Raw genomic sequence first — 27,740 nt, 5'->3', positions numbered from 1 at the left:
TCTTTTTCAGGAGTGATAAATTATTCTGCGTGCGTAGTGAGTCATTTTCACCCTGTACTACATTGCTGGCACGCAGCCAGAGCACCTCAGCCCTTCTATTCGTACCACAGCAGTGTTCACGAGCCGCCCTGAGCGGAAAGAGAGAGAGACAGAGGTGCTAATGATGGTGTCAGATTGTGAGTACAAACGAGGGCCTCCGTTTTGGGCCCCGGCAGCTAGTGATGAATGAAGGAGCTGATGTTTCGATCTTTAATGAGCTGTGCGAGTCTTAACTCTGCGTACTCTGATCTGGTGCGCGGCGCCGACACAGTGACACCGCTAACTGCCGTATGCACACAAACACTCTTAAAGTGATAAACAACATCTACGCTGATATCCCAGCATGTGCTCGGTTCACAGATAAAGAACAGACATGCTTCAGTTCAGAGTAAGGAAAGAAAAGTGTCTCAAAATATCACAGGAAAAGATGTAGGAGGCGGTTAAAACAGGACAATAATGCATTTATAAATAGCTAACATGATCTGACCATTATGTGAACACCAAAATTAAATATTAATATGCTGAGTAATAATGAAAAAATTAACTTTAATAAAACCATTTATTATGTTTTTGAAAGAAGTCTCTTATGTTCACCAAGGATGCATTTATTTGATCAAAACAGTATTTACGCCAGTATTTAGTGTTACATGATCCATCAGAAATCAATCTAATACACTTATTTGGTGCTCAAGATAAAAAAAAAATGTTTTTTTTACTATCAATGTGAACTGATGCATTTTCAGCATTGTTTAATGAATAGAGTTAAAAAGAACAGCATTTACTCTAAATAGATTTTTATATATATATTATATGCCTTTATCGTTTTTTTAATCAATTTACTTGCTGAATAAAATTATTTTTAACTGATCCCAAAATCTAAAACATGAATGTAAATAGTGCAAATGTCACATTTTATTAAATTAATACTCTCCATTTCAATTTCACATTGTCTTTAACACAGCAGATCAATGCAAATACTTCCTGTATCATTAAACATTCATATATGTAGCATTAAAAGGCTTTGCATTCAGTTCTTATGAAGTCATGAATCTGTCAGCTTTATTTGATGTATTTGTCACTTTATGTCTCCTCAGAATTTGCATTTATAAATATTCTGTTTGCTATCTCTCACACACCTGCCGATGAAAGATGTGTGCCGAAACATCAATCAATATCCGAATCATGCAAAGCATGCAAATACGAGCACTACATCATCCCAGAAGTCTCCTCTCGACACACGGCGGATTGTCTCTTGAATATTTCAAGCGGTGTGGACCAGAGGCCAAGCACTCGAAATACAGACCAATCAGAGTTACGTATACCTCAATCAGTCCCCGCCCACTAGTGGCGTTTCCACGGCTACAGGCATGTCAGCTCTCATAAGAGCAAAGGGCTGTTGATCCGGGCATCCTGGGTAACTCTCCTCTCAGGCTTCTCATTACGCTGCCTCTCGCTCTCGTTCTCTGAGGAGCTGAATCATACTTAAATCACAGGATCAGGAGAGCTTGTCCCTCCTCTCGACCAATGACAGGCTTCGAGGCGCTCACAGAGTGCGGGTTTAAAGGTCAGGCGAGATATAAGAAGACCCACTGAAGCACAGCACACCCGTGTAAAATTCAAAAGTAGGAGACAAAAATTGTGACTACAGCTTCAGGGATTTAAGAGCACAAGCAGAAAAACGTTTAACTGAGGATGTTTCAAGCTTCCAAAGGATAACGAATACTACATATCCCTGACCCTCCTGAGAGCAAGTTATAAAATATAACTGCGTCACATATCAAATGAAAAGGCCCCAAAAAAAGGAAAAAATATTGTATGTCCTTGTGAAATGTTTCAGACTTTTAATGCCAAGGTCTATCATATATAATAGGAATGATAGAGGAAATGAAGACAGCTTTATATTTTAATGTATAAATGGCTCATTTATACTATATATGAAAACATTAAATGTGATATTGAAAAATAAATAATTATATTTCGGATTACATTTGTATTTAATTAAATGTATAAATGTATATTGCTTTATTTATAAACTATGACATTAATATTCTATATCATATAGTTTATATAACATATTATATTGTTGATATTATATACCAATCTTAAATGTAATATAATTGTTATTATTTATTCATAAAATTAGTTTCAAGATTTGGCTTTTATTTTCAACAACAGAATAATAATCATAAATTAGCATTCAGATATCAGCTTTGAAAACCAAAGGCTACTAATATGCAGAAAAAAATAATTTTGTAGAGAAATAAAGAATTTAGATGTGTGAAATCTCACCTGTCTGGCTGGTGGTGATGTTGACGGACACTAGATGACGTGGACTGGGGCTGAGATCCGACACTCCGTTCAGGGCTTCAATGTTGAAGGTGTAATTGGTGTGAGGCTGCAGTTCTGTCACCAGAACTCTGGGGTGCGTCAAGCCAAACTGCCTGGGGTTGAAATGCGGACCGCTGCCACAGGGAACGCACTTCTCACCATCTCCTGCAGCCCCTGCTTCTCCAGAGCATTTCCTGCAGTGGACACTGTAGGTGACATCTCCACGTCCACCACTTTCACGAGGAGGACTCCATTCTAGAGTGACTGCAGTCTCGTTCACCATGGAAATGGGATTGCCGGGTGCCGAAGGTGGTCCTGGTGAATGTACACACAAGTAAAGCACATCAGTTGTGCACTTAACCAAATGAAATCATCAAAACACAATAATGAACGAGATGTTTCAATGCTTTATTTTAATTAATATTTAATAATTATTCAGCTTACTTGTGCACGCCATCGAGCGAGGGTCTGATTCAGCCCTGTAGAAGCCTCTCTCACACACACACTCAGAGGCCTTGTCCTGGTGGGAGTAACTGTGTGGGGGGCACTTCACACAGTATGCATCCATAGCAGAGGCCTTGTAGAAGCCTGACCGACATGCTATCAAAGAAGAAGGGGGGGAAATGTGACTGTATTCATATTCAGAAATATTTCTATTATAATAAATTACAGAAATTATATTTATTATTTATACTTATATGTATTATATATTAAATATTAAAAGACAGATAGAGGTACACATGAACACATCTCCATTCTGTTCAAAAGATTTCACCCCCTGGCTCTTAATACCCATTTTTCTCTTATTGGAACATCAATGAGTGTTTGAACCTTATGTAAGAGTTGCATTTTAGTCACTCTGTGTGAAAAGATGGATCTCAAAATCCTACAGTTATTATTGGAAAGGGTTCAAATCATAAACTTTATAAAAACATGGATGTAGCGTCCGTGACATCACCTGTAGACTCCTGAAGTGCGTTTTTGAAGCTCAAAGTGTGTAGGGCGAGCAGTCGCCATTTTGGCAGCACGTCACCGCTATCGACTATGGGCAAAAAGGCGGGAGCTGGTTGCTGAAGCCACGCCCACCTAGCGCGACGACACTGTGAGCAGCGGTAATCCACCTGTCACTCAAGTGGCCACGCCCTTAATTATGCAGAACTTTAAGTCTTAATATGATTTAAACGGATGAGTTATAAAAAATTCACGCCCCTCACAGTTGTCACGAAGGGCAGAATTAGTAATATAGACCAAAATCATGTTTTGCACCAGACCTTAAAACATGTTTTTGCTGTAAAGTTGGGCATTTTAACATGTTGAGTCTATGGGATTGACTCCCTTTTGCAGCCCGCCTCCAGCGGCCAGTCAATGAATTACAGCTTTAGTCTTTTCCTTGTTGGCTTCACGATAGAGAGAGCGGGAGGTTGCCGCTTGGTTCAAATACACAAAAATGCTGGAAAACCAAAGAATTTGTGGGACCTAAAGAATTTTTCTGCATAACAGCAGGAAGTTTAACTGTTCAGGACAAACAAGGGATTCACAAACAACTATCACTAAAAAAAAATATAAAAAAATACAAATTTGTTGTGGATCATTCAGACAGTATTAAAAATAAAGGGGATGTAAACTTTTGAATGGGGTGATTTTAATAAATTAAATAAATATTTTCTCTTGTGGACTATACGTAAAAATCTTATATGTGAAATGTCTCATTCAGGTCAGTAGTAAATAAACAACATCATGAATTTGGTATGATAATTAACACTAAGGTTATAAGTAATTTAGTTTCATTTATTAAAGAAAAAAAAATAAGCAATCTGAAGAGAGGAGTTTTGTGATGTTATCTGAGGGAGGTTTCCTCTTAGCTCTCGTCACTTTAGCATTAGCCTGACTGGAGGCACGTGGCGGCCGTGTTTTCTGTGTGTGTGGGGCCTGGGTTAAGTTGGAGCTGAGTGAGTGTGATTGGTGTGTGTGTGTGTGTGTGTGTGTATGCATTAGAGCACTTCCCCTCAGGGACGCCGTGCCAGACTCCCATGATGCCCCTGAACTAAAAGCAAACCCTATATTTCTGCAAACACATCCCAAACATGTCAGTTCTTATCAGCCACAGCACAATGCCTCCAACATATTTCCCTTTTCAGGAGAGGCTTTTCAAAGTGACTAATACTGAACTTTGGACCGTGTTAATGGAGTGAAGAGTGATAGCAGCTTTGAGAAGCAGTTAGAGGTGGATGTAGTTTTGAGAGGTGTTGCTTGTAAATTTAACAATGTTAAGTGACTCAACTTACACTGTAGTTAATAACTCAAACACAGATGCTGTCCTTGACTCCCAGACAACTTCATGAAAGAAGTTAATATTCACACGCTTCATGCTGTATTTCTTATATACACCATATTTAATAAACTATGCAAAAGGATTGCATCCCAGCCATGGTGGTCTCTCTCTCTCTCTCTCTCTCTCTCTCTCTCTCTCTCTCTCTCTCTCTCAACACACACACACACACACACACGCACGCACACACACACACACACACAATTAATTGCTACAATTATTATATATTATGATGATTATGATGTACTGAAATGATAATATTACAGAAATACTCTTTTAAATATGTAATATAAAACATTTCATATCATTGTTATCTTTTCTATTAAATATAAAAAAATCTAAAATATAATTACAATGCATTACTATATATATATATATATATATATATATATATATATATATATATATATATATATATATATATATATATATCTATATATATATATATATATATATATATATATATATATATATATATATATATATATATAATATTTTTCCAACATGATGTTCACTACAGGGGCAAGAAAAATCCCATTAATAATCAATAGAATTAGAATTACGTTGCACACATTAGAATTTACACTTCACATTCTGACAATCCATTAACTGATGCTCTGATTTACCACCGCATTACCTTTAATTAACGGCCGGAGATGTTTCATAATCAATAAGACAGCTGTCCCTCTTAATTAATTAATCAACATCTTTCAGTTCCCCACCAACCAATCAACAGCGGTTTATTGCAAGTATGAAGCGTGAAAAGGTTAAACGAGTCAAAACATGAGCAGAAGTGTCTTTTAATGGGAGATAAAATCATGTAAAATGCCACAATCTTTCTGACCAGTCTAGTTTATTTCTGTTATATAATATTTTGGAGTTAATTTTTTGGCCTAAAAATTATTTCAGGTAGGCTTTCTTCAACTCGAATGACAAAGATTTCTCCATCTATCTTAATCTAAAGCCACTGACACAGCCACACAAACACAGCAACATACACACACATAGAGTGAGAAAACATGAAGCAGATAATGCTTTAGTAAAGATAAGACCCTCTCAGCGGGAGATCTTTCTGAGAGATTAAAGGAACAAGAATTTGCTCTAAATGCTTCTACTTCAATCTGCCGAGAGGCAATCGGGACCAGCAGAATTAATACTGCTCTTAACAGGAAAAACGCCTATTTTTTCATTCTTCCACAGTCTGAAATTACTAAATCTATCCTTTCTCAATGTCACGCTGACTGTATTTTGTTATCTATCCATGCTCTCCTTATATTTACAGAAATGTTGTAATCCACATGACCACAGATATACAAAAACCCATTGTTTTTTAAAGCCAGAGCTCAATGTGATACATAGTTCCTGTTTTTTCTGTACAAAAGGAGTATATACACAGATGTGGAAACACACAAAAAAGTCCTTTTCCCAAATGTCTGCACTGCTGTACTAACTAAAGCTTTATGCTAACAGGCTTACTGAATTCTGCCACAAATCCGGGAGTATTCACTGACCTAAATAATTCTGAATTAAAACATAGTCTTCGGGGTTATGAGGTGAAGTTCTGCTGTACGGGGTGTAAAAACACTGATATACTAAGACCTGAAGAACTAATACACTAAGACCTGAGGTAAGAGGTGTAAAGTCTCGGTGGTGGTTTGGAACGAAGCCTGAAATGAAACAGCATGTGTGTATTATGGTTTTGCACCCTCTGTGTGTTCAGTGCCAAACCAAAAATCCCTTGGAAAGCCTGGCCTATTGTGGAACCCAACTGGTCTAGTATGTCAAAGCCAGAGCAATAGCAACGAGGCAGATTTCCACTACGCCTGCTAACCGCAAATGAAAGCATGTTAGAGGATATGGAAAGCTTGTGAAGGACAGATTCAGGAGATGTAATTTGCCCCTAAGTGGAGAGTAGAAAAGCTCTAGATTAATTGGTCTATCTGAGATCACCAGAGCTTGAAAACATCCTCCAGCAAGATCCACCATAATGAAATCTTAATTTAGTCAAACAAAATGAGTGAACATGATAGTTTATGCTGGTTTGGTGCTGGTATAGCCAAGCTATTAATCAGTTACACTCCTTTTCTATTAATTTATTCAAAACATTAAAAATGCAATGTCTTTTAAAGGGAGAGGAAAATAATCAATGTAAAACAGAACATACGTGCTTGAAATCTTACTTTTGCTCATGAGCAGAAGACAGAAAAGTCTATCTCTCAGAGAGATTTCAGATGGCTTCCTCATCAAATATTTACATTGCTGTGATTGGTGTCCACTTGGCTCAAGATAATCAATAGCTTTTATATATGATACCTTCAGACAAAAAGACAGAAAGAGCAGCACCATCATGGGAATTAAGTAAGAGAAAGCAAGCGAGAGAAAAATGAACAGTGGCGCGTTTGTATTTGTTTTTCTTTCTGTGAGGGGAAGATGAGAGACATGTTTGGAGAGTGTGTTTAATGCCTGGTCCATGGGGACGAATGGTTGCTATTAGTGTATTTTTCATTCGTTCTCATTCTGCAGCCTCTGGTTCATATTGAATGAGGCAGATCAATAGACATCAACCCTCCACCTGAACACCTAACAGAGACCCTTCTCCATCACATGGATCAGGGACACCACTTTACCATCTCGTTAAAAAAAACTGAATAAAAATAATCAACAACAAAAATTGAAATGGGAAAAAAATTAACTAAACTAAAGCTTAAAAAACATTAAAGCTAACTGAAATAAAGTGAATTTGGCAGTCATTAAAATACTAAAAATGAAAACTAAAATGGAAACTTCAGAAAAGTATCACCTAGTCTAAGATGATGAAAGTAAATCTAGAAAACAAACTAATGGGGAAGTGAAAAAAATTAAAACTAATGAAAGAGAAATACATAAAATAAAATAAAAAAATAAATTAAATTAAAATTAAAACAAGGGACATGAGATTTATTGTATAAAACATAATACATTAATATACAAGAATATAACTTTCAATATAAGAATATAACTTTCTCTTTAACATCTTGCTGTTATTTTAATATCTCCTAGAAAATGTATACGATTAAATGTGAAGACAATTAAGGTATTTTTATTAAACAAAGTCACATTTTACTATGAATTAAGAGGAAAAAAATTTAAGAAGATAATTTTTTTTTAGAAAGAGGCAAAATTTAGGCCAAATCAAACATACAATCACAAATTACAATCTAATACAATGGCATTAGCCCAAGAGAACATGACATCCGTGTCTAGTCAATCCAGTTAGGCTACTATGCAAACCAGTGTTCAATGAAGAAAATGAAGGGAGAATTTCTCAGATATGAGAGACAGACGGACTGACTTTCTTCCCCCCGGTGGGGGAGAGTGAGATGGTAAAAGTGACATCCCTGCTTCCAGCACTTCAGGTGCCCTTTTCAATTTAACAGCACTGCGGACCTACTCAGAAAAGCAGAACAGCGTAGCAAAGGTAGGTCAGTGGAACGCTGACCGCAGGGTCCCGCACCCACAGGGTCCGCGCATTCGATTACCTAGGGATACAGGCTTATGTACTAGTTTCCATGGCAACATAATTCCAAAACGTTCCCTTCATTGAGTGTGAATCAAGACTTAAATAGTAGAACTCCAGGGGGATTGAACAGTGAAATTGTATCCACATGTATCGAAGGATTCGTACAAACTAAAGCAAAGAAAAGCGCTTGGAAACGTTAACATCTCAAACACTTTCAAAGGATTTTAAATAGCCAACCTTCAGAGGCATGTTTCATGTGCTTGGCCTTCAAACGGACAAATATGGGCTCCTCTAGACTAGCTCACATTAGTATTTTGAAGTATAATCATACGGCATTCTCTTTTATGCATACAACATGAAATTTGATGGCTGACCAAAAGGGCGCTAAGAAAGCGTTGGCGTAATGATCAGTGAAGCTCCGTTTCTTACATCTAGACTTTGATGTTTGCTCACCTTGACTCGCTGTTGCCAAACAGCTAAAATGCATCAATATCAAAGCACCACTTTCCATATGACATCCTAATCGAGGCTAACAGTTAGCCTCTAGGGTATTTCAGCATATTTGTCTATGGATATCCATGTTTGGATTTCTGTTGGTAAGCAAATGACCTGCTGAGCCCTTTGACATACAAGACTAAACAAGGTTCTACACATTAGCAGAACTCGATCTCACCTATAGGAATGGAAGTGTTCTGGTGATTATAGCGCTGTATTGATTTAGCGTCCGGTTTCACAGAAGAGACTTTTTAAAGTCTTTTCAGCCATTTTTACCATGGCCATTAGGCAATGTAGCATTGATTTTTGGAGAAGGAAAAAAAATCCAACCCAACCAGGCTGACGACTGGAGAATGGTAGAGCCAGACCTTTCCTCAGAGCTCACCCGCTAGGAATACAGCTAAAAAGGTTATTCGCAATATTCACACAGCACCAGTCTGTTCTGGGCCTAAATCACATCTTTTACCCTTCAAACTGGACGATTATGGAAAGAGTTTATCCCGGAAGCAACAGTGGATGTCAGACCTTCTCAGAGGTCAAACATTTTAGCTTCTTCAATAACCATGGTTGCACAAATGGCTTAAAGTCACGTAACACAGCTTCTACCTGGCCTCCGGCATCTAAAATACCTGTCCAATTACCTCAGATGTGTCAAGAGAGGGTTTAAGCATCTCCACTGCCGGATTTCTTCTTTGTCTCAATCTGCTCTCAATCTCCCTGGAGTGCCCTTTCTTTCTGAAGGCTATTTCCCAGCTTTCCATCCATCATGCACAGCGTGACAGAACCAATCTCCAAGGCTTTGCTGGTACTCCTCGCTAGAACATCCTATCAACCTAGTGGCATATAATGTCCACTTGAGCCATAGACAAAACGTCTACTTAATCCCATAAAATAACTGTTAGAAGCAAGGTGGACAACTTTATCATGATCCAAAAGTGAAGCTCTGCAATTCTCCATTAACCATCAATTCCGCCTACAGCAGATTTTTCAAGAAGAGTCATGCACACAATAAAACCACTTGCGAATGATTGCGGAGCCTACGAAAAAATTTCCAATAAGCACTTACGAAATAACTAGATTTCTACCAAAGTGAGAAGTACATGTTCGTATTACTATAGCATACATAGTTGCTAGGGTGTTTTGGTTAGTAGTCCAATCTGTCAAATCTGGTCCCGAGATATGGCTGCTTCAGTTTAAGTCTATAGGATTTTTATTCCCTTGTTCTATAGTCCAACAGCCCAAATGCTTACGTTTTGGATTTGAAAATAACTCTGGAAAGGTAATAAATTTTTTTTTTTTTTTTAATTCTATCAAACAACAATAACTGTAGTGCTTTCTAAGGTGCTAATGCACAGGGTTTTTTTTATCTTTATCTTAGAAATGCATCAGTACTTGGGGAACAACATATTAGATGTGGTTTGCATCCAGTCCGTTCTACTCAAACTTAAAGCATACTCAATAAATGAGTTTTCCTGCAGACTTGGTAATCAGTGGGGTCGAAATGAAAAGCAGGTGTGTTTGGGAGACTGGCGGTCTTGCTGTTATTTCAGTGGCGTGAGCTACAGAGCGAGCGCATGGGGAGCCTCTGACCACAGTTCTTGGGTGGAGAGCTATAAAAAAGAGATTATCCATACATGTGAGAAAAGTAGCAATAAAAACGAATTCTTCTCCGCTTACCCGTGCCTTTTTTCTTGCTGTCTGTGCGTGCGTACAAAGCTACCAGCCTCACTACATCAATTTAAAATCACAGGAATATAAAATAAAACTACTTCAAGCTGAGTTTCAAAAGCAATGCATTATTTCTGAACACAGAACAGCCATTAAAATAGCTGCTGAAGTCTCCCTCGTACTCCTGTTTTCTTTTAACATTCTGTGTCATGAAAAATCAAAAAGATTTATTCATATTGATCTATTTAATAAGCCTCCCACGGTCTAGAATTTTGCTTGAGAAAATTCTTGTCCTCTATAATCATAGAGGTTGATGGTAGAATCCAGGTTTGTATGGGAGATGTGAGGTTGCACAAGTCTGTAATCACAAACGTAGACCAGGTCTTTAAACCAGTCAGTGCCAGACTCGGAATCAGCACTGGAAACTGGCTCCTCTTAAAAGACAGTCTCTCGTTTTAATGATCGTGGCTCCATTTCATTACACATGTGCAAATGCTATTGGATATTTCATTTCTGTCTCTCCAGTGGCTCCGCCTTCTTTAAAAAAAAAGAAATGTGGGAATAAATGTGGGAACTTTTAATGACCAAGACATGGTTGCGCTCTAACAGAGCTCACAGTGAAGTTTTTGTGATTTTGTCCCTTAACATTTAAGTTGAAAACCCCTTTAAACTCCTAAATCTAATGGGTTTTTTGTGTGCAAAGGAATGTTCCACATGTGGGGGAAGTAGCGTAGACTGTGTTAAAAACCAGTTAATCTCATGTGGCCTAATGAATAAAATAAAATAAAATAAAATAAAATAAAATAAAATAAAATAAAAATACAAAAACCCTTTTAACTCCAAAATCTGACCAAATGCAGTGTGGAGTTTGTTAAAATCACTCAACAGTCATTCAATAGCTTGTGTGGCCTAAGGCTCAAAATTGTAAAATTACAAATAAAAAAATAAAATAAATTATATTAAATAAAACTAAATAAAATGTGAAAATAAATTACAATTCAAATAAAATAAAATAATCATTGCAAAGGGATATTTGATTAAAGATTAAAAAGACCAGTTTTAAAAACTGGATTAATGAGTCATGGACAAGACTGCAATCAAGTAAATAGGGTCCATATGGATTCAAGTTGACTTTAAATAAAGGAGTCTGAGCCAACCAGCAGATTGTTTCTCCTGGTCGTAAGGCCCTCTTGTCATCTGCAGCCTGCCAGATGAATTATTAAAAGAGTTTGGAAAAAATAATACAAGATGACTGCTGGTTGCACGTGTCGGTGCCTCCACGTGCTGCCTTCCTTCTCAACACACAAACTGGAAAAAGATATTGGAATGCCATTGAGAGGACAGAACAGGTGTAGAAACAAATCCCATTACAATGTCACTGTTAGGCATCGTCAGAAAAGAACACAACACAATGCCGGAAAAATAGGAACAAGTGGAAACTGACCATACTGAACATGAACCCCTTATCAACCCAAGACCCCATTATGTGTTTTTTAATGGTTAATTTGACCAAACATTGTGAAAATCGCAGTCCTCTATTACAGTTATAATGTGATTCGTGAATTTCTCTATAGAAATCATAATGGTAATATTTGAAATAGGAATAATAAGTCTATTGTGACTTTTAAACTGCGGGTGATTGGAAGGAATGAGGAAGAAATGTCTAGTTTCCTTACCATTTTTCCTTTTCAGTAAAGAAAAACTGTGAAGCCAGTCTGTCAGTTTTACAGACTGTGAAATACAACTTCTACTAAACGCATGCAAAAACATTCATAAATTCATCCTGTAGACAGAAAAGGAACATTCAACGATGTGCTTAACTCCCTGGATGAAATTTTAGAGTTCTGTAAGCTGTCAATGTCCGTGTATAATTGATGGCGCTCTGAGTCTTTGATGCTTTGGCTGTGGAGACTCTCTATTCCTGCGTTTGTCTTTCCTACAGGGGTCCACACCCAAGACCCAGCAGCTGGACGAAAAAAACCCACCGGCTACATCTGGTAGTCATCCTGACGTTGTCCAGCAGAGCTCACAACGGTCTCGGTTTTACTGCTTTCCGAGAAAGAAATGCACAAATCTCAAAACTCCACAGCCCTTAAACCTATGAAGACACCATCAAAGGAAATTAAGTCTGTGCGCTGTGTAATTGTCAATACCATCACTTGTGTTCCATCAGCGTTTGATTTGGGTGTCATTTATATTTTACTCTGCCCAGATCTCAGCATGCCAGAAATGTGAAACTCGAACATGTTCTGCAGTTTCCTTAGAGACAACTGCACGCGAAAGAAAACAAGTATCATGAATCGTCTGTGTTATGACAGTTGGACCGTGAGCCTAAATTGCAGATTGGCACTTTGCCATCCACTGACAGCTTATTCCATGTTGTTTACTATCGGCTACTAAAGTGCTATTGATCCGAACAGCAGCTGGAGGTACAGAAATGGGTAGATGACATGTCCTAGACAGTTTGATATAGGGCTGAGATGGCTAGACATTTTAGTCGGCAACTGATTAACTAGAAGCCACTAATAAAAACAGCATAAATCTTTATTATTTTTACAGAGTTAAATGAAGTGATTAAAATAAAATTAAATACAGCTATGCATAGTCATTAAAATAATTAAAGAAATATCTTTACATTAAAAGCATTAGCATTAAGCATTAGATTTTAAAGATCACAAGAAATATCAATTCAGTCGAGTGCATCCAAACTTGCTGGCAGTGTAGCTGCGCATGAGCATCTTTTTCTTCTTTAAAAATTTGTTCCAGAAATAATATTATTATCAAGGGTAAATTAAATGGCTATTGCAGATGTCTTAAGCTGTCTTTGCCAATAAAAGCTTCTCCATTGGAAGAAAAACTTGCACTCGATGCAGCTCATACACACAGTTCCAAACTGGCAATGAGCAGCTAGCAATATGCTATGCAGAGAGCTCAAACGCATATGGGGGAAGAAAACAGCTCAGGTCACTGAGTTGGGCTGAATGTTGAACAGGCTGCTTCATGGTTCACTGAGCTGTAGGGGCTATCAGCATGAACCAGTGACGGTTAAATGATTCAGTATATGTATGTATGTATGCCCATAGTGCAGAATTGGTGTATCACGCTTCATGTGTTAAGGGACCTAAATATCCACAGGCATGTTTTGTTGTCAGATTCACTGGTAGTACCAACTAAATACAGCATGGTGTTTTTCTTCTTCTTTTTTTTTATCTAAATCATGATATATAAATAGAAACGTCTCAAGGGTCCCTACTTCAGTGTCTAATATGATTTAATATAATATGATAGTTATTATAACATAATACACAACAGGTCAAATATTTGGAATTTTCTGTTTTTTTTTTTTTTTTTTTTTTTTTTTTTTTAAGAAGACTTATGCTGACCAAGGCTGCATTTATCTGGAGGTCAAGGTCATTTCTGGACCTGGAAAAATCATGAAACTTATTAAAATCTCCATTGGAATTTTAAAAAGAATATTTCATGTTTCAAAACAAATATTTTTTTTAAGTTATCCATAAGGTCTAAATTATGTCATTAGGTATAAGTTAAGAGTGAGTGTAAAAAAAAAAAATCTGTAGAGAAGGTTTATGTGGGTGAGCTGAAGGGCGACTGTGTCCGTGGTACAAAATCACTGGACGAAAATAAACTCCTGCAATTCCAGCATCATGCTGTCACCCTGCAGGCGAGCATCACGTGGTGAGGATTACAGATGTGGAAATCGAACTAAACGTCTAAGTACGTGATTACTAGAGCCCCTATAAAGATGAACAGCACCAGTGTGTGGAAAGCTCAGGTCTCTTAACCATGTTAACCTCTCCAATCTACACTCCAAAATTTGGTTTTGGAGCACACACACACGCTCATCTTCTAAAGCCGCCTTCACTGTGAATCTCCATTGGGGTGCTGACAATCCCATGACCCAGTTTCTCAGCTCAAATCCTATGGAGGAAGACACTCCAGAGCTCCACACAGTGAGATTACTGTCACAAAGAGCTCATTTCTGCCGCTCCTGCCCTGATGAAAAACACTCCATTCAGCCACAACCGTGTGAGCTTAGCGTTGTAGAAAATACCCCTTTGGGAGACAGAAGAGAGTGCCCATCTCCAGCTGGCATGCTAACAGCCAGGGGGCCATCGGGTCAGACCTCATGCCAGACCCAAACTCAGAAGCTGATGTGCACTACCAATCCACTCAAAGACCATTTACATCCAACAAAAGCGCTTGATTGTACACAAAAGGGCTCTACACGGAGATATACGGGTAAGAATGAAACAGCCCCTGTGAATGGACTTGATACAAGTTATCAGAGTTTACAACATACTTTCACACACTGAAGGGTTAAGAGAGGATATGGAGAATGGAATGAAAGAGAAAAAAAATAGGATGAATCTACGGATGGCAGGAGAAAGTGTTAAACCAGAATGGATGGGAGGGGGTTTCTGTTGGAGAGCGTTCGAGAGCTGCCACAATAAGACGAAAAGAATGGAAGAGATAAATATAAGAGGCAGTTCACTGAGCCGAGGTTGTGGGAGAAGACGTAGCTAAACAGTGGTCGTCTCCCTCTATTTTTCACTGTCTTTCTATATGGCCTTGTGGGTCGACATTGAGCAGTAAGTGGGCTAGACTGAGATGCTGTTGGAAGATTTAGAAAGAAACTGCAAGACAAAATGAAGAAACAAAAAGAGAAAGGTAGAAAAAACAGATGAGGAAAAGGTAGGAAGAATGGGAAAGAGAAAGGAAAAATTAGAAGTGGTCGTTAAACAATAGCTTAAATTTAGATATAATACTTCCATGATCCATCCTTCTACTAATGCTGTTTACGGTGAATATAAAAGCCCTCGTAGTATGAAAAGTGGAGAAAGCCAGCGTCAGCATGCACTTCCAGAACCCACAGCGAGACCGCAAGGTGAAAACAAACCACGAGCTGTTTCACTTCAAGTCATTTTGAATGGCATTGTTCTGTTTCTGAAAGAGCTGTTGGAGCCAGAGAGAAATGAGTGTTTTGTCAGCTGACCCGGCTTGTATAAATTAACCAATTTCTTATTGCAGTCGGAGTAAATCTTTTATTTTGAGGTTATTTTTGAGATACAGCCCAGTCTCAATCACTCTCGTTAATGAATGGTTGTAAAATGCTCCTCTTTTTCCACTGGTGCTGAATGTTTCTCGCGGCACTGAGCTGAATCTATTGTGCCACAGCAAATTATATTATAGGGAGTTTAAAAAGATGAAATTCTTTGAATAGAAAGTATCAAGGTAAACTGAGTACTATGACAATATAAAGTCTTTTTCTAATGTGATGTCATCACAGGCTGCATGCAAACACCAAAATACAATTGTCTGATTAAGACAGTATATAGACTCTCAAAACTGGAGTTTTGCGCAATTTAGTCCAGTAGCTTTGAGATGATCTATATGGCAGTATAAAATATCTTTTTGCATGTATACACTTTAAAAATGTTTTTCTCTGCTTAGAAAACTATCACACGTTATGTAAGCTAAACATTATTAGCTAATAGCTGACTTACGCCTAACAGTACAATTAACAGATACAATCATTGACATGAGCTGTGGTACTCTATCAGCTGTGGTGCAAACCAAAGAGCACTGAACTGGTTGTGATGAATATCCCACCCCCATATCTCCAGTCTACTTCCAAGTCATGCCACTCAAATGTTCCCTGTCCAAACCCCCTCCGTCCTGATCTACACTTCCATCCACAAGAAAACAGTCCAGAATGGCTGAATGAATATTTAAAAGCTGCAGCTTTCTCAGTCCTGGGGTGGCGTATGAGCAAGTTCCTCGAACAGTGGCTGAGGTGCGACAGGGCTTTGAAAAACCAAAGGAGAGGAAAGAAACAAAAGCAAAAGAATAACAATAATAATAATAATAATAAAAATAATAATAATTACAGTGCAACCCTCGTCTTGGCAAAAAAAAACAAGCTGCATTAATGAAGCCATTAGCACCTTCTGAGATGAAAAGAACAGTGAAGACCTGAGCTTACCCTCTTACCATGTACATGCGATAATAAAGTTTGCATTCTACCTTTCTCAGGGGAATAGCTTAATTTGCAAGGTTATATCTAGCATTTTCTCCTTTTAATGGATTTTTTGTTTGTAAGTATAAAATCTATCTATCTATCTATCTATCTATCTATCTATCTATCTATCTATCTATCTATCTATCTATCTTATCTCCGCTCCATCATTTATAGCTTTAAATAAAAATTCCCCCAAATAAAGGATTGGCTATTATCACTATAAACAGACAATGTTTGTTTCATTCATACTGGATGCCAGAGGGCGCCCTCGCACAGTAACTCCACATATCCAGTCACAGAAGTAGTGGAACACATAACCCTCCAGGAAATCCCTTATATGGACAAAGGCATTGCTATTGTAGCTGTAACTGAACATATAAAATGATGAAACAAAGACAATAAACACTCTACTGTGACAATATAGTTTATCGGTGTTATTCAAGCCATCTCTGTTATTTTCATAATAATTAATAGTTTAGAAATGTGAATACAAGGGAAGTTTAGCTTTAGGCATGTTAATTTCAGCATGTTTAGCTTAATTAATAGAAGGCCACCTGCTGCCATCAGAACAAGTGTAATTGCTGCCTCAACGTGCTCCTCGGATGCTCTCATTTGCATGTTTGTGCTTTTAAGTCGGAATGTGACATGGACACTCTCATTACTACAAATATTTGTATTATTACAGTTTTCTGACTTGAGTTTATGTTAGTTTTCTCCGTCTGGAAAAAAAAATTCACCTACAGTGCCGTTGATGGTGTTTCCTACGTCCATTTTGGAGAACCAGAGGATAAATATTTCAATCGATCGCTCATGCATGGCACCGAAATCTGTGTTCTGATTAGATTCTAGTACATACCGATTACATAGGTACCAGTGCCATATTGGTACTGAGTTTGGGACCCAACCCTACTTACAAAACTACTGTACTCATCTATTCATCCCGTTACCTACCCATCCTTATCTATTATTCAACCTAAGGATCAGGCGATGTGGACACATTTCTATAATCTAATAATCCATCTTAATCTCTTCCATCCAATCATTAGATTGCTTTAAAGCACTCTTGAACTTTGTCTTTGAGTCAAGACAAAACCTTTAACCCTATTTGCTACAGTTTTTAACTGAATATCCTCAAGTTTCTGTTACGCAACCAATAGTATAATGCTAACACAAGCAGAAAGAACCTATAAAATAGCTGTGGATGTGGTCACTTTTGCAATGCACTGTAAAACCACTATTGTGGTCACACTATTAATTTCAAAGAGGCCCGCTATAGATCAAGAGCATGTTTACCCAGTTAGCCACAATAATGTTGATATTTTCTAAAGCAATCATTTGAGATAGTTAAAACAATAATACTTACGTTGGCAGTGTCCATCTACCTCCTCGAATCCTGGCCGGCACACACAGCGGCCGATGGGCACCAGCCAACCTCCGTCAGCACTGCAAAACATCCGTGGTGCCTCGAGCTCTTCCGCATCCTCCACACAAGTTCCACGCACCTCCACCAGTGCTGAATCGCCACCCGTCACTGTGTCCGGGAAACGGGCCAAATTTAGCACCGCCAGAGGACAGCGCTTATAAAAGACTCTCACCGACACCAGAGCAATGCAAGCACCCAGGTCTTGAAACGCCAGGTACAAGCCCCTCTTACTGAGACCACTGATGTCTCGCACTTCCGTATTCAACTTCATGACACGATCTCCAACGTCTGTCTGCGTAAAGCTCTCATCAGCCGCTATAGTGTCAATCTTGACATATTGGCTTTCTCGAATGTGCCGCAAAGGTGCAGCGACGGCATTGTTAGATTCGTGGTAGTACACATTAAACGTCTCCTTACAGGTCCCAGGGACTCCCGGAAGGCTGTTGCAGTCACGTAGAGTGAATTTGATCTCCACGTAGACTCGTTGAGCACCTTCTCGCTGGATCAGTCCAGTGCGCAACCAGTTGTTCTGATTGGCTTCCATTACATTGCACACCTGGTACGTCCTCATAGGAATGTTCCTCTCATCCATAACACTGATCTCCTCCCACTGACAAACAAACAAAAAGTCCATCAGTACAAGGAGACACACATCCCTCAGTGCTTTTGTAATTGCTCTCTGTACTTTGGTTCTGAACTTTCTAGGCTTATACAGTGGTTTCTAAAAGATTTTGACAGATGCATGATGGGAACTTTATGAGAAAAGGCATAATTTATGTCATCAAGTCATCAAGAGGAAAGTGCTTCTGACAGGCAATCAGCTCAAAGTTATGAACTGAACAGTCTCAGTTGTTTTGTTCACGCATAAATCAAGTCATTGTTGATGCAAAGAAAACTGTATAATTGTGCTTTGGAAACTTCAATTGTTAAAACGTAAAAGGCAAAAACCATGAAAAACTATTTGGTTTGTTGGTTTGGCAATGACGTCAGAAAGTTTGTGGGTTACAAATAAAGGCACAAAAAGTATCAACGTAAATCTTTCAAATCTTTCATTTCAGAAGTGTAGTACGCATCCTGCTGGACATGCCAAACCATGAATGTTTTCCCTGCTTCATAACCACCACACAAAAATATTATTTCAAAAAAGATATTTCTCTTTACAGGCACTCGTGAATCTGGGCATGACTACTTGTGCCAAGGCCACTATTACAATCTATCATCATCTTGTGAAAATGGATTTGAATGAATGAAACGAAAGCGTGGGATGAGAACCAACTCCCACAGAGGAGACAGAGAATCGTTACTCAGCGGGTTGGCAAGGTTGTACAAAATGAGACTTTCCTATGACCCCCCACAGGAAACTCTGAAGAGTCACAGCCTGTATGTTCACAGAGGGAGGCTGTGAGCATTTTTGAGGGTTAGAAAGATCAAGGAAAGATCAAGGACTACACTTTAAATCTGGGTTGTAACAGAACTGGTTGGGTATGAAGTAACGGGTAAATATATCTGGGCTAGTTATTTAAAGGTTTTAGGTTCAAACCCCACAAGGGACAACAATAAGATGTTACTAGCTTTTGCTATCCCAAAGCTAGAAAAAACACTTTAGTTAACCAGAGTACATTGTCTATGTTTAATTAATTTGTACAGTTATTCTGTAAATTCATCTTATTGGATTTGAAACTTTAAAAAGAGCTTAAATATCCAATTGTAAGGAAATAATTTACACTTATCCCAAAACCTGTGACAGTGGCTTCCCTATCAAACTGCTCACTGGTAAAATTGTTGGCAAAGGTACTGTGAGAAAGGCTTAGGTCTAATTTCACAAGCATGGAACTCTTAATCATGGTTTTGTTTTGTTTTTTGAGTTGGGTGATGTATTTTGGCTGTGCTGTGCAGACCTTCACAGGTACTTACCCCCTCTGATGGATACGCTTCCCAACCCAGATCACCTGGGGCAGACATAGAGTCGAGTAGAGTAACTGTAAAAAAAAATAAAATGAAAAGGACATAGACACAAGTTAATCAAAGACACAGGGCTAGTATACTTAGCAGAGAACATCATATTTTTATCATTCCCTTAATTTTTTTCATAAACGACAATTGGGTTTTTACACAGCATGATGTCATGTAAAGCATGAATCATTCAAGACTAAAGTCTTTCTGAATAAAATATAGACAACGGAGCTCTAGAAATGTCAGAATAACTAATCAACACTTTGCATTTGAGGTTATTCATTCCATTTTATTTCGATGGTACATGACATATACAGTGGATTTATTTAACCTGAACCTCAATATCTCCTACAACCAGGCACAATAATCTAAAGCCAGATGGGGTTAGATACGCAGTCGTGACCATTACAAAACATATGATTCGCAGCTCCTCACGCAGTCTTTTTGAAATCTGTTCTCACATCAATATTTTCAGAGCTATTTATAACAGTCTTTCAATCTCCCAATGGTCGGAGCCCTGAACTTCCCACTTTGAGCTCCGTTCCAAACCAATTACATCCCTGGCAACCAGGGTGATTAATTCTTAATCACATCCAAACCTCAGATGTTCCTCCTCTTTCACGCTGAATATCAACCTCTCCCTCTCCTGGCACATGTGCGTGCCCTTTTGTGACGATTTCACAAAAAAAAAAAAGAAAAAGGAAAATGGGAAAATCAAAGACCATCTGGATCCAAATTCTAATTAAAACTGACTGCCAATGGGTTTGTGTGACATGCAAACAGTGTGCATTTTTAAATCACGCTTTGATGGTTGGTTGATGTGGAAACATGGATTATGTTTGGTTTTATGGGTCATATACATAGCAATTGGGTACATTTGATGACTTGACACTCAAAGAGAAAACCATATGTAGAGTCAAAGCAGGATATTGCTTCTTAACCGTATACAGATTACGATGCCATTAACCACTGGTGCTCGTGTGCCTGTTTTCTGATGAGGGGGTAAAACCAGACAGGCCAATATATCAGTCCAAATGATCTGGAAATCATTCTGCTCGGCCTTTCAAAGACACATTTAATAAAACAAACAAATGAATACAGCCACAGGCTTCGCACAGCCCATTAATACAAACAGCAGGTAACATTTAACTCACAGCAAGGCAAAATTTGTTCCACCTGAGACATCAGTTCTGGCTCAGCAAGCATTTTTTAAACAACTGCTATACAGTCCCTGATGAAAAGACTAGCGTGTTGTGTTTTGGACACCAGGCTGCTTAAATCACAAACAATTAATGTGCTCAAACTTCTAAACCAGCAATACAATAGATGCTGACTCTCTGAACAAGAAAGATATTCCTATTATTATTATTTTTATGCTTTAACCACCAAGTTGGTCAACCAGTTGCACCTGCAAGATCAGGTGCAACCAACTTTACTGACAATGTTTTAGTGAAAGTGAAGTGACATTCAGCCAAATATGGTGACCCATACTTCAAAATTTGTGCTCTGCATTTAACCCATCGAAACTGCGAGCACACACACACACACACACACACACCAGCAGTGGGTAGCCCTTTATGCTGCGGCAAAAGGGCTGCGGCACCCGGGGGTTCGAGGTCTTGCTCAAGGGCACCTAAGTCATGGTATTGCCGGCCCGAGACTTGAACCCACAACCCTAGGGTTAGGAGTCAAACGCTCTAACCACTAGGCCACGACTTCCCCATTTTATTTAGCAAATAAAAATAATTGCTATGCTGGTCTTTCAGCAAGACAAGTACCAAACAGGGACAAATCAGAATTAACCAGCAGGAACATTATAAGATCTTAGCAGTAAGTCACCCAGGCTAAATTATTGTTTACTTGCTCTGTTAGGAAAGCAGCTCAGATTTTCATTGGCACAAAAATGTATCATTGATTTATAAATTTAAAATATATACTTTTAAATACAATTTGTAAATGTACTATTTATTGTAAAAAATATTCAAAGTATTATTTTACCAATTTCACATAATTTGTATATTTTTTTATGATAAATAACAATTGCTGGAAATGTTGTTACTATTATTATTATATAAGAAATTTCAAGAAACCCACAAATTCATAAACATACTTTTGCTAGAAAAATAATAGCAATATTTTGTTTGTAATATTTTGAAATACTCTAACATATGCTAACAAAACTATCACAAGCCATTTTTGCAGTTTCAACAAAACCCATCAATGTTAATGTCACCTAACTAACCTTAGCAAGCTGACAAGCTTATGCAACCAAATGTCACAGAAACTCAAATGTTTAAGGAGTCTAGCTCTCTCTCCAAAGTCCTAGTTCAAACACATAGAAATTCTATCATTGCTTTGTTATACAAAAGGTGAAAGATCCCTTTTATTCTACCTGTCAACGAAAAAGAGAAGTGTTTTTTCACAAAGCTGGTGTTTCTACTCAGGCTCACCAAAAGACATAACGGTACCATGCAATAAAAAGATTTCCATTTAGGTACCCATAGAATTCAAAATTGTCAAAGAAATCACTGTAAATTCACTTTTCTAACAGTATTACAAGACCAGGGTCAAAACATTTATAGACAATGCAGGTGTAGCATCCACTCAAATACAAATGGTTGTATAAAGTTAATTAAATTTAGCCCCCATTATCCCGAATATGGTTACAGTCTTGTACAAGACTAGGCCAATCGATGTTATGTTTACTATAACAGCTGGTAAGATAAAGTAGAGGATGGGGGCTTTTCTTCATCATTAGCTCCCAGTCGTGCAACTGTGGATGTGGGAAATGTTGGAATCCCTTGTGGTGGCTGAGATCTCGCCACCTCAGGCATTAACACTGGGAAGAGTGCAGTGGTCAGCAATCACCTCTAATGTAAACAGGGGAGCAAAAACTTAAAAATGGAAAAAGGAGAAGGGTAGGTCAAGAAAGGGAGAGCAAAAGGATAGATAAGCAGCTGGATGGAAGTCCTCAGGGAACCGAAAAGGACAATGGGGTCACTCTCACTCATGCACAGCCACTGTCAGGTACTTCTCAAGTATCCTTCACTTAAGAGGTAAATCAATCTATGAAGATACTATTCTTAACTCTGAACATGTATATTCTGGCAGGGACTGTTGGGCATTTAAAAGTTTAAAATCTACCTGATTTATTAAATATGGTATTTAGAATATGGTATTAGTGCTGTCAAATGATTAATCACATCCAAAATAAAAGTTTATGTATACATTATATACGCGTATATACTGTGTATGTATATTTATTTTGTGTATATAAATACAAACTCATGCATTTATTTAAAAAAAATATATGTTTATATATTAAATGTATTTGTATATAATATAAAATATCATAATATAAAAATATAAATGTATATACAATATATACTGTATGTGTGTATTTATATATACACATGATAAACATACACGGTACATATTATGTTCTTTTCTCACCATATATAATAAAAAAAATGATAATAGTTTACAAACCCCAATCACCCCGCCCCCCCACCCACCCGTCATTGGTCAGACAAATACATAGCCCCGCCCCAAACTCATACCATTGTTTATTCTGTTGCTATGTCAGGCAGATTAAAATTCTTACACAAACAAAGCCACATTCTCGACAGATCTGTCAAAAAAAAGTATCTGAAAAAAAGTAGCATGTCCAAATTCTCAAACTTCACTGAACACTATGTGAAAAAAAAAAATACCTAAGTGACCTACTACTTCTGCTGAGATTTCTTAGTGTGCATCTGATGGACACTTTAATATCCCAAGAGAACATGGGAGAGGAACTGTGAATGTCAGTATAGCGACACAACTGATGTCATAAGTCACATCACAAGTAAGGCATGGAGAATGTAGTATACTTTAGGACCACAAAATAGGTTATTCATCAAATGTAGACCGTATGCAATTTCTGACACAGATTTAGTGTTTATTATTTCTAGCAAAACTAATCAAACAAAATAAACTAAATTCCTAGATTTCTCTGAATATTAAGACAGAAAAGTATTTGGTAACACTTTAGAATAAGGTTCCATTAGTTAATGTTAGTTAATGTGTTAATTAACATGAACAAACAATGAATAATACATTTATTACTGTATTTATTCATCTTCGTTAATGTTAGTTAATGAAAATACAGTTATTCCTTGTTAGTTCATGGTAATTCACAGTGCATTAACTAATGTTAACAAGCACAACTTTTGATTTAAATAATGCATTAGTAAATGTTGAAATTAACATGAACTAAGACTTATAAATGCTGTAGAAGGATTGTTCTTGCTTAGTTCATGTTAATTAATACATTAACTAACATTAACTAATGGAACCTTATTCTAAAGTGTTACCAAGTATTTTAATAGCAGCAGAAAAAAAAAAAAAAAAAAAACGATGCATTTCACCTTTACGTCTCACAAGTCTTCCACATTTGTAAAAAATCTTGTATGGTTCGAACTTCAAAGTAAAGCACTCTGGGGTTATTGAAGCACATAACACAGAGCCTGCAAATACTGATATGTCGGTTTCAACAGCATCCACTCCAAACACGGTAGGCATAACTATTGTAAGACACTGCTATCGTAAAGCCATCTTGGCAGAAGCGGTGGGGTGTATTTGAAATGCAGTCAGCAGTTCCTGTCAGTCACTGCTGGTGGGGAGTCAGAGGTCTGCTCTACTGGGAGGTGGTAAAAGAGCCTCTATTCTGCCTCAACAGACTGATGAGACCTGCCACAGAGATCCAGCCTGTCCGGCAGAACCATCACACTCATCTGACTCAATGCCAAAAAGAACAGCCATCCACTTACAGCTTGACACCCATGAGTGATCTCCTAATGTCCACTGACAAAGCTGTTTAACACAGAATGAAGATGTTCTAGTATTTTCGAAGCAGAAATATTAATGTGCATCCACACAACTTAGGTTATCTGAACAAATACGATTTTTTTTTTTCTTTTATGCTGCCTTCACATTTTTTGGACAAGCCACAGAAATTATCGTACATTTTCACCAAATCTACATTGTTTTCTCACTTTTTTACATTTACCTACATAAACAAACATTTGATGCATTGTATGTATTTTTTGCAACAAATGCATCATTTTTTGGACCGAAACTACAGAATCAACAGCAAGCTGAATAACTATCACAGTGAATTTATATAAAAGTGCAATAATTAATGTTTATATGTCTTACAACGATTAGGACACTACAGTATTTCTAATTTAAAATCTGCTGGAGATTTACTATAAAATTCTCTTTTTGACTTATTTACTTCAAACCATAACTGCGGCGTGTTATTATATATTATTATGTATCATAAATGTTAATGATGTTCTTTTTGTGAATTTCCTAAATAGAATTAATTAATTAATCTTCATAATCTTAATCATCCATAATCTTCAGATCATGGTCCTCACACTAAAGCCATAGGAAGGAACCGTGCCAAGCTCCAGACCACAGAGTGAGATAGATAAGACTCAACCAAGACAGAAATCACCACACAATCACTGTTATCACTCAGACAAATACCAGAGAACTACAGAATCATATTGCCAAACAGGCTTCACTGAGATAAACTTTGCTCCACCCACTCAATGGAGGAAGAATGGACACTCACGGTACAATAAGTGAAGTAAAAAGGAAGGAAATATCCATGCACTGATAAATTATTATCTAAATGCATCACATGAAGGGTCTAAGAGATACAAACTACAGCTGGTTTTGGTTAAGATCTTACTAAGAGTATACATTTATATTTTATCTTAAAAAAAAAAGACATGACCTTTAGACAGGAAGCACATCAGCACATTAATTACAATGAACACAAGGGCCATTTCACAACCTAATAACCTGCGAAATGTGTGTCAGGCACGACTGACTGGCCATGCCAGGGTCTGTTTAATGATGAGAGGTGTAAACAGGCTGCTGCCAGACATGGCATGAAATGGTGACCCGTGTGTTAGTTAGTGGAAGACAGCAGGGAAGACACTCTTGGGATGCCTCATTAGAAGCACAGACACAGCTCGGACCACACCTGCCGCATCGATGAGTCTTTGTGTGTGTGGAGATGCACAACAGCAATGAAACTGCATCCGTGCTGGATATAAAATCCCAAGAGGGCATGAAACAGGTTACAACAGCACAAGTCATAATTAGAGAGATTAAACTGGGCCGCACCAGAAGACGGTGACATCACCTTTGAGCTTGTGGTTCATAATGGCTCTTTATAATTAAGGCTGATTCGTTTCTTAGAACAACGCTGATGAGCAAGAAACAAAGTTTATCATAATTTATTATTATTATTATTATTAAAACAAATAGTGGTTCAAGTTAAGCACCAAAGTTTAATACTTGGGTTAGGTTCAATTCCCAAATTAGCAATTTCATTAAAAAAAAGTAATATATTTTAACATACTTATTTAACTTCAATCAAAGGAAAAAAGCATGTTGTAATACGCATGAAACAACCATTTTCAAATTCGGAATGAGTCTCTAAGCAATTAAGCCTTGCATTAACAAAATGCAGGGTCAAATCCAATAAAACCTCCCAGGAATCATAGTGCACGAGCTTCAAATCCCCAGGAGAGCAGGCCATCAGTGATAAGCGTAGTGCTGTTAATGAGATACGCGAAACAGAATTCACACCGTCTCAGACATTAGAAAACATTAAGGCTGAGTATTAGGTACAGAGAGAGTAGAGAGCATGTTAATGAAGGTGAAGGAGTGGGCCTCACAATAATGACAGATCAAAGCCGTTGTCGGCTAAAAGGGTTTCGTTTTAGCACACATGAACACACAAGGGATCTGTTTTAATCAAGTCTCATTACCTTACCAGAACCGAAATAGCATAAATGAGAAAATGTTAAGCTCTAAGACAAAAGTTAAGCTGATAAAACACAATGGCCTTTGACCCCTGATGGAAAGGTGGGATTTAAGTTGATCTTCTTCCTCTGAGTGACAAGGGAAAGGCACAAATCTGATTTAAATTGAACATGGAATCAGATTCTAGAGAATCTGATAAAGTCTCAGTGCTTGTAATGAAAGTCAGAAGGGTCCAGTCGGGGGTTTGGGGCTCCTTTGACTTTCATTGCAAAGGCAACCAGTTAAAACATTTTTCAAATCATCCTCTTTTATGTTCCACAGAGGGGAAAAGATATACAGGTTTGGAACGACATAAGAGCGAGTAAATGATGACAGGATTTTATACAGAACTAAGATGAGAAAGAATTCATTAAGATTACATTTCAACTTTCCATCAGCTCAGCTATGAACACAGTGAGATGCAATGTGAAACTGATATGCTCAAGTAAAGGTAAATAGCTATAATGAATCGTCTCATTCAGGAGATTCACATGGTGTTTCATCCAATGTTCTGGCCATGATCCAAAGCACTCATGTGCCTCTATCCTGAAATGCCACTGGCATCGACACTCGTTCTACCGCATGAGCTGTCTGAGCCACAGGAGTCTGGATCCAGCCGGGGGCGATAAGGTCTAAGGTGTGTCATTCAGAGCAGCAGGAGAGAGAAAAGGTAATAGCTCTCATGTTAATGGTTTTGACTCATAGTTTTATATATAAAATCAACTGTGGGAATTTGAGTTGACTCATTCAACTGAATCAATCAACCTAGGCTAACTGGAAATATGTGTCTCTACTGCAAAACTCAACTGTACAATTCACTACCGTTTCAAGCTGAAATGAACAGCAACTATTTTATTCCTTTTCACCTGGGCAGATTATTGTATAATAAATAGTTATTTTATTAGTTACTTATTTTATATTTATATCAGACGGTTCTTTGCATGAAACTATTTTAGTAAAATTACAATACTAACATTTAGGGCTGTACGATTATGACAAAATCATAATAGTCGATTTTTCCCTTGAAATTGTTTGCTGGTTGCTATTGATCACTTCATATTGTTCATGTGCATTTATTCAGTCTTTTCGTTTATTTGCT

At 37.7% G+C, this 27,740-nt stretch overlaps 1 protein-coding gene across 1 annotated transcript in view; it reads right to left on the bottom strand.

Annotated features, from left to right (window-relative positions):
* The window catches only part of LOC113071330 (ephrin type-A receptor 3-like), a 43,789-nt gene that overhangs the window by 12,182 nt on the left and 3,867 nt on the right, over window positions 1–27,740 (bottom strand). The window contains exons 2-5 of the mRNA XM_026244694.1: window positions 19,736–19,800; window positions 17,762–18,431; window positions 2,812–2,967; window positions 2,329–2,682 (exon numbers count right to left, since the gene is read on the bottom strand). Coding sequence (XP_026100479.1) covers window positions 2,329–2,682; window positions 2,812–2,967; window positions 17,762–18,431; window positions 19,736–19,800 — 1,245 coding nt within the window. The remainder of the gene's footprint in view (window positions 1–2,328; window positions 2,683–2,811; window positions 2,968–17,761; window positions 18,432–19,735; window positions 19,801–27,740) is intronic.

This window comes from Carassius auratus, unplaced genomic scaffold, assembly GCF_003368295.1.
Source record: "Carassius auratus strain Wakin unplaced genomic scaffold, ASM336829v1 scaf_tig00007125, whole genome shotgun sequence".
NCBI lineage: Eukaryota > Metazoa > Chordata > Actinopteri > Cypriniformes > Cyprinidae > Carassius > Carassius auratus.
The sequence above is the reverse complement of the archived record's forward strand: the minus strand, read 5'-3'. Positions and strand labels throughout refer to the sequence as shown.